The sequence below is a fragment of the Pocillopora verrucosa genome, chromosome 13 (assembly GCF_036669915.1).
Source record: "Pocillopora verrucosa isolate sample1 chromosome 13, ASM3666991v2, whole genome shotgun sequence".
In the NCBI taxonomy this organism is placed as follows: domain Eukaryota; kingdom Metazoa; phylum Cnidaria; class Anthozoa; order Scleractinia; family Pocilloporidae; genus Pocillopora; species Pocillopora verrucosa.
In genome coordinates, this window is record NC_089324.1 from 1,498,004 (window position 1) to 1,506,673 (window position 8,670).

Consider the following 8,670-nt stretch of genomic DNA (forward strand, 5'->3'; position numbering starts at 1 on the left):
ATGGTTCCTCTCTCTGCTCAGTATAAATGGATACCAGTAAATTGTCGTGGAAGCCTTACATAATGCTGGGGACATGGTAACCTTGCATTGGATTGGCATCCTATCCAAGGGGGAAGTAAAGAAAACCATTGTTGCTTCATGCAAATGAAACTGGGATAAGTTCTAGCTGGGTGGGTCACTCACATAGAGACTTGACCATTGCTTTCTAGTGTAAATGACATTCCATTTTAAACCACACAGCAGAAACTATGGGAGATCCCTAAGTGGACATATTTTCAATTTTACTGTACAATCTTTTGTAGGTCAGTCAAGCAGTATGGGTAAAGTCCATCTTTTACTCTGGAAGTTCACACATCTTGACACCAATGCTGATTACATGTTGGAAATGAAGGAACTCCATGCTTTCCTCAAGATTACAAAAAAAACCATTCACCCTAAAAAGTGCAGCCGCACTTTCATGGCTTACTGTGACAGGGAAAGAGACCATAAAATTTCACTCAATGAGTGGTACTTTTGCTTTGGAGTGAAAGGTGAGGTAGACATTCATCAGGAGAAGAGAAAAATGAAACTTAAATGTAAAGTTGTGGCTAAGTTGTTTCTGTAGAATAATTGTTGATCAAGAAATGAAATTTCAAGTAAGGCGGCCCAAAGATAGCCTTTGATTTTCTGCCAACAAGTGTTAGTGCGTAACCTTAGAAGTGCCTATTAAGCTTTTTGCTGAGCAATCACTGCTCAAAAATCAAGCCAGGGATTGCCACTTTTTCATCTGGCAACTTTTGCAGACAAGAGATAACCTTGAGACCCTTCTTGTTGTCAAAAAGATTGATACTGTATAAATATTGAAGTAAAAATTGGAAATAATTTAGCCCATGCCTCAGAACATTAGAACCTAGTCACACCCATGACAATTAACATAACTTACGTCTTCTTGATCAACAGAAATTAAGAAATGTAGTGGTGAATATCTCGCAGCGCTGAAAGCAAGTAGGCATTCTTCCAGTGAAAACCAACCATACTTGCCTCGCTGTGCCACTGATGGTTCATTTACTCCAACCCAATGCCATTACTCCATTGGTTACTGTTGGTGTGTTGATATCGACACTGGCAAACCAATTCCAAATACGACAACAAAAGCTACATCTTTGGACTGCCGGAAGTACCGTAAGTTATTTAAACTAAAAAGCGACCAGTATTTAATTTCTCCCAACAGTAATACTGCTAAATCATTCATGGGAATAGGAATAAAAGAATTGATTGTCAAACTTAAAGAAGCTTTGATTGATAAACAAATTCTCCCAGTCAGTACCGAAGGAAATGTATAAAGTAGAGTATTGAGAAAATGGATGTGGATGCTAGGGTATAAGGGGATGAAAATGTAGCTTCATTTTCTTAAATTCATAAAAAATTGCAGATCTGCAACATTGACATGGTGGATTTTAAGCTTGATTATCAAGCAGCAAGAGAAGCCCAACTTTTGTTAATGAGAATTTTTTTCTTTTCTTTTCAGTGTCAAAACAGAATGCAACTGGCTTAGCAAAGAAAGGTGGGCTCCTACATAGTTCTAAAGAACTGTTCTTCACCTGCTACCTCTCATACATTAGGAGTGATTCTCTTCCTTCCAGATCAGCAATGTTGATCACACACCAGTTCTCATCTGCTCAACTATTCTTAAGGCAAACAAAATATCTCATAGAACTGCAGCCTGATACATTTGTTTGATACGTTTTCTAAAATATGTTTACCCATTAACTTGCATGAGTAACCAAAACATAATTTCTCCTTATAGTATTAATACAATATCAAGCAGATTAGTGATGAGAATGAAGAAAAATATCAATTAGGGGATCACTAATTGATCCTATACTAAATTCTCCAAACTAGCATCATAAGAATTGTATGGCAGACAGTAAGGAGAATTAATTATGAGATCTTAGGGGTGAAAAGATTCAGTTAAAGCATCAACCAATCCAGGAAAGCTTTGTCAATGATCCTACTGTTGCAATGACATCTGATTTTAGTAGGGGGAGGGGTGGAGATACAGTTTTGTCAAAACTCATCACAATATCATTGGAAATTTTTTAAACATATTTAGAAATTGCTTAGGGTTTGGGCTTTTCCTGTGGAAAAATGGTGTCCTCTACAAAGAGAATCACACCGTTGACTCCAAACAAATGTTGGCTTGTATACTATCATTGTGTTCTTATCAATCTTGCCTCTTCCATCTGCTCACTGTATGTATTCTAATGAATGATGTTTGTTGTTACACCTAGAATGTGCTCAAGATTTGTGGATGTCATTCAGGAGACAAATGCTGAGACTGTTCAGGAGAGAAGTGGGTGAAGACTCTCCAAAACATGAAGAAGATCAAGGTTATTGATGATTTAGTTATTTAGTTAAAACCCTTTACACCCTAACATCAGTATGTAGATTCTCCTTACTCTTCTCTGTACATTTCTCAAGATGCTGACAAGGAGAATTTCTACAATAATCAAGAGCATTTTTTTGTTGGTGATCATTTCCTTCAGGGACATGTCCTTAATGTGTGATTCAGGGGAGATTTTGTAAGGAGAAATTAATAAAAAGAATTTCCAATGTATGTTAATTGCATCTAGGAGGATTGTTGACAATGTTTCAAAAGTGTCATAAGTCATTTAAGCGAGCAAAATCAAACTGATTGAAGAGAATGTAAAAGGTAAATTGGTAAAATTTTAGCAAGGTGACATTGAGTAATTTTTAGCACAGTTGTAAAACTGAATGCAGCTTGTCTTGTCATGAGGGTCAAAAAAAGTCCACTTGTGTCTGAGTCTTCCATAAGAAATTCCAAAATAAGTCCCAGACCACTGGATTTTGCAATTTTTTTTTTGACCTTTGGAAATGTTTGCTTCCTACAAGTTGAGTTTGAGTTATATTAGTAATTGTGTTGATCTTTCTTGCTTCTGCACAGTTGAATCAATAAGAAACCAACGCAGAAGTGCCAGATCAGGAAACCTTCAACTTTTTGGCACCTTTCTATCAGATAATCAAGTTTTAATCTGGAAGTTCAACCGATTGGACAGAAACAGGGACAAACTGCTTGTGTCAAGTGAGTTTCTCACATCGACCATGAAGAAAATTCTCGGAAACGTTAAACGAGGACGAAAATGTGGCAAAAAGCTGTTGGTTGATTGCGATCTTGACAAAGATAGAGGTTTATCAATGATGGAATGGACTCTTTGCCTAAGAATACATGATCGTCGCATGCCGCTGCAGTAGTTTGTGGATATCATCATGCAAGTGTGATTCATTTCACAACATACAAGAACACGGCAGCTTGTGTCCAGCACAAGAAAGCAGGCCCAGATTAGTAGAAGTATGGACTGGTGATGCTGCAACCTCTATGTAAAACATGATGAAAATAGTCTTTCTTGTAGTTTCCAGGCCTCCTGTGCTTTTCACACAGGAAAAGTCAGTAAATAATTTAGTTGTGTCCTATTCCCATGTAAGATGTTTCAGTTGATCTCTCACCAAAATACAAGCAGACAAAAAACCAAATTTAAAGAGAGATCAGAATTCAACAAGATGCCATAAACAAGGGTTGAGAAGGAAATTTCTGAAAAGAAGTAAAAATCCTGTTTCTTTTTTTATACATGCAATTTAATTCCAATAACTTTATTCTCTGATATTTTGGGCTTTGAACTTTGTATTTGAATAGTGCAGGGATTTATTATCATGACTTATACTTCACCCTGTCACTCCCAAGATCTTATCAGTAATTCTCCTTACCTTCTGACATACATTTCTTATGATATTAGTTTGGAGAACTTGGTATTGCATCAACTTGCAATCTCCTCATTGATATTTTTCTTTATTCTTATCACTTGTGTGCTTGATATTGTATTGATGTTGGTTGCTCAAGGGAGTTTAAGGGTTAAACTTAATATGTACCACTGTTAGCATTACCTCAAGAGTGACTACCATCTAATTTTCCCTACAATTTTACCCCTGAATCAAACATTAAGGTCACAAGAATGAAGAAAATCAGATAACCAACTGAAGTACCTACTGATTGTTAAACAAATTCTCCTTGTCAGCACCTTAGGAAATGTATAGAGAATTGTATGGAGGATATGCATACTGATGTTAAACAAATCAGATGCAGAAATTAAGCATTACTAAGCAATTTTGATTTGCTTACTTCTTTTCTGTGGACTTCAAGAAATTTACAACTTAAAATAATTTGGAATGGTCAATCTTATGATAGTTTCTTGTATTCTAATCAATGCAGCAAACACCAGCCATTCAGTGGGAAATTAAGATAAAAACAGTGTCAACGCATAGTACCAGCATAGTGTACTTGGAAAAATCTCACAAGAGACAGTTTTTATTAATATATATATATATATATATAGAATAACATTATTCTGTGTTGTACATAAACCCTAGCAGTGCAGGAGCTTCTAGGAGATAAGGGTTTTTAAATTATGAGGTAACATTTCTTTGCATGTACTATACTCAATACATTACAGATTGGTACATGCTCCTATACAGTAATTATTCAACTAACTGAGGTACAGCAGAAACAGTTAAATTTGATAAAGGAGCAGCTTAACTGCCTGACAACCATATGCATGGCTTATTTTACCATTGCCAATAAAATTAAACCCACAAAGTGACAGGTGTTGCTTGGAGATACACCTTTCACTGCAATCCACTTCAAGTTTCAGAGTGAGTAGTTGACAAATACATTTGATTATCAAATATCATTAACAAGGAAACTAAGTTAAGAACATTTTAACCCACAATGGAAATGACAGAATCGAGAAGCAGCAGCAGTTTGTGGAGACCTTCATTGGTACCCATAGAAAACACAACAAACTGGTCTTAGAATAGGAAATTATACAGATTTTGCAGTAGTAGAAAATGACTTTCTCATTCAAAATGTGATATTATTAAATATTGTTATAATCAACTATTTAAAGAGACCTTTGCAAGAACTGGCAGTTCTTTAGAAAAGTAGAGAAAATTGTCAGTTCAATTCTTAGAGAATTGGATCAGGCAGCTTCATGATATGGATACATAATTTTAAAGTTATCATGGCTAATCAACAGTCAATATTAATAATGATTGTCAATCTATATAAATAAATGACTAGAAATATTCAAACAAACTTAATATAGTTTTGTCACTTGTTTTATTGTGAATCCCAAAACAAGAACCTGCACTCCAATCCCTTCCAATTTTTCACTAAAATGCTCTACCACAGAGCCACAGACAGCCCAATTCTGAACTACTGGTGGGCCATTTATGTTCTCATATGACCAAAGTCCAGTATACTGCTAGGATCAGCAATGTGAAAAGCAGCAAGTGTATTGCATTGTATGACATGGAATTTCCTGAAAAAGCACCCTCCCTCAACTGAGTGCCCAACTCTTAATAAATGCACACCCCCTAGGCCTTAATGTCAAACAAGCTCTTCTCTTAAATAGGTGCCCCCTGCCTCCCCCCCCCCTCATCCCTCACCTTCTGAAATGATACCTGTTACTATTACCACTTAATTTGTAACTTTTCAAGCTTCAGCTAAAATGGAATCAATACGAGATTTTCTTACAGTTTCTTTCTGTTAAGTCACTTTCTGACATATCTATCCCTGTGAGAAAGTTGTTCTCTTCAATAGTCCTATTGCCACACTCATGGTAAATAGTGAACACTTCCCAGGAATAACCATACCATTCTGTTGTCTTTGAGGACCAGTAATCTTTGCGATAATAAGGTTATTGACAAAGCACCCCATCAGTTTTTATTATCATCAATATTAGTATTATTTTCATTATTATTATTATTATTTTCATAATTATTATTACTATTATTATTATTATCATCATCATGGCCCATATTTGAGGTTAGCAATGAAATATGCATGTCAACCACATTTTTAAAAAGTAAAAATGTTTACTAATTGGACTTCACATCATGATAAGAATGTAAGTTTTGCATATACATGAAATTATTTACATAATGATCAACTTTTAACTAAAAGAACTGAAGGATATTTACAAGTGTCCATGCACACACAAAACCATTATGTCCTAAATTAGCACTCTAGTTTGAAACAACTGAAAAAGCTTTATTCTTTGAGAAGAAATTACAAGTCACAACAACTATAATCCTCTCCTTAAAACCACAACAAAAATACTTTTTGTTCCTGTCCTCAAGTCCAAGCCACTGGTGCAACATCTTCACAATAATTGTGAAGATGTTGCAATGGTATTGGGAACAAGTGGTATCCGATTTTGTCTCATATTATACAAATTGGATATCTACAGGATAGGATCAGAGCCTGATTTGTAAAATTACAAACAGAACTGGACAACAAAAAGTTCTTTTACCAGTTAAAGCCAAAAAAACCCCAAAATTTTAGAAACAAAATACCCATTGATTCAATCTGTTCTTAAAGAAAAAATATAACAGTTAATTAGTTCCATCATGAACCTGACATGTTTGAGAATTTATTATACTTGAATTTAATTTTTTTTAATTACTTTTTACAAGTTTTGATATAAGTTATACTTCAGTAATACATTCATTTAACCCTTTCACACCCAATATCTCATTAGCAATTCTCCTTACTCTATGACATACAATTCTCATGATGTTAGTCTGGAGATTTTAGTGTTAGATCAACTAATAACCCCCTACTTGATATTTTTCTTTATTCTCATCACTTATGTGCTTGATATTGTATTGATATTGTAAGGGGAAATTCTCTTTTGGTCACTCATGAGAGTAATAGGGTGAAATTATCAGTCAATCCCTTCCATCCTGGTCAAAATACTCCTGAAGTCTTTTAGCAGCAGCTACTCCATCCAGTCCAGTATGTTGAGAAACAAGAATTTCAAGTTGCTTTCTAAGACCATTTGTTCTGAAACAAAATAATTTTAGTCATGTTTAGCATAGTAACTTGGAATTTTAATTAAAATTTAACTCAGACTTATCAGGTATAAGTTGTTATCTTGATCCAACACTAAATTCTTGTTGGTAATTAACAAGGAAATGTCATGCAGCTAAAGGGGAGAATTACCAATCAGACATTGGGAGTTGAAGGGTTAAAACCTGACAGGCTTTCTGTTCTAGCTAGAAGTTCAGAAGAGAGATGCTCATTTCATTATATGATTATTGATATTACTTCAGTAGCTCTGTGATAAAAGTATAATTAAAATAAATTCAGATTCAGGAAGAAACCTTTTTAAGACATGTTTGGGCATGAACCATGCCATCATCGGTTTAATCTATCAAAATGTTTTGGATTTACGAGGCACAGCTGTGCAACTGTCAGTTTGTTTTTTACCACAATGTCAAGGTCATATAAAATGATTCTTTCTGTGCGTGACCATTGCATGACAAGTTGAGGGGTGCAGGGTTGTCTTTACTCTTATTGACAACAGCAAATTGGCCAATCAGATTGCAACATTACTGCCAATTGTGGTAAAATGTACAATACCGCTTTTAATTTTATGCCATAATTTGTTTGGCCATGATGATACACTGTAATTATTATGTAGAGGTGACAAAATATTGATCATGATTAACAGGAATCCTGAATTCTCTTCAGCAGACCTACCTTGCTCTCTCTCTCACTTCAGCATAAATCTGTTGGTTTCGTCTACTTAACTCTTCAGCATGAGCCTTGTATTTGCTGTGACGTGAACTGAAGGTAAATGCAACATAAAGCTCACAGTTAAAACTACAGGGAACTTTCCTTAACTCTGACAACAGTGACCAGTGACAATGTTACAAATACTTGCCCTGTTTAAATAGTCCATGGCAATCTTGACAAAAAATGAAAAGGAAAAATCTTTGTTACCTTATAATAAAGTACTCCACTGCTCCTCCAATTAACATGAAAGCCAATGCACCAAGAACAATCTTCCTATTAGAAGTTTGTCTCCTAGTTGAGTTGGCAGCTGGGTACACAAAGTCAAAATCTCTTCTTTGTCTGGAGATAAAACAATATATCATTGGTATATACTAAGACAGTGGATAGCATTGAAAGTGTTCTCTGATTGGCTACTTAAACTCCAAATATCCTTTGCTATCCACCTCCAAGCAACTCACACTGGGTTTGCACCTGAAAATATTTTAACTGTTGCAGGATTAAAGGAGACAAAATCATCTTTTTGTGTTATATTATCTCATTGTTTTAGTTTTCACTAAAACAAATATTCACTTCCATGTTGGTGGCTAGTGCTGGATATTTACCTCACCACTTCATGACTCAGTAAATATCCACCACTGGCCACCCCCACCTTAGTAAATAGTTTTTAATTATACATATGTAGATTTTTCTGGACACTCCAAGAACTGTAGTTTTTAAAATAAACTGTGTGACTTTGAAAACTTTTAAAATGAGGAATAATTCTGGAGTGCAATTAAATATCATTAAGTTTCAGAAAATGAACCAATCAGGCCTTGGAAAAACGGGTAATGAATACATTTGAGCTACTAAGCTTCCAGTTTTGTGATTCACATTTTGTCCTGATCACCACATTACAAGAGATAAGCCATACCCACACTAGCCATTTTTCAGAGCAGTAATTTTCTAAAATTAATTACATAAAGTTGTCATCACTATTAAAAAATATCAAGACAGCAAATAGAGCTTACTTAAAAAGTAGGTAAGTTTAAAAATAAATG

General features: G+C 34.9%; 2 protein-coding genes across 4 annotated transcripts in view; one reads left to right on the forward strand and one right to left on the reverse strand.

Moving 5' to 3' along the window:
- LOC131784905 (SPARC-related modular calcium-binding protein 2) overlaps window positions 1-5,143 on the forward strand; it is a 31,307-nt gene extending 26,164 nt beyond the window's left edge. For all 3 annotated transcript variants that reach the window (XM_059101739.2, XM_059101742.2, XM_059101741.2), the window contains exons 7-11: window positions 303-530; window positions 940-1,161; window positions 1,508-1,543; window positions 2,271-2,369; window positions 2,945-5,143. In XM_059101739.2, the coding sequence (XP_058957722.1) occupies window positions 303-530; window positions 940-1,161; window positions 1,508-1,543; window positions 2,271-2,369; window positions 2,945-3,252 (893 nt within the window). In that variant the 3' untranslated portion in view covers window positions 3,253-5,143. The remainder of the gene's footprint in view (window positions 1-302; window positions 531-939; window positions 1,162-1,507; window positions 1,544-2,270; window positions 2,370-2,944) is intronic.
- LOC131784927 (dnaJ homolog subfamily C member 4) overlaps window positions 5,141-8,670 on the reverse strand; it is an 8,476-nt gene continuing 4,946 nt past the window's right edge. Inside the window, exons 7-9 of the mRNA XM_059101769.2 lie at window positions 7,841-7,972; window positions 7,598-7,684; window positions 5,141-6,898 (exon numbers count right to left, since the gene is read on the reverse strand). Coding sequence (XP_058957752.2) covers window positions 6,784-6,898; window positions 7,598-7,684; window positions 7,841-7,972 — 334 coding nt within the window. The 3' untranslated portion in view covers window positions 5,141-6,783. The remainder of the gene's footprint in view (window positions 6,899-7,597; window positions 7,685-7,840; window positions 7,973-8,670) is intronic.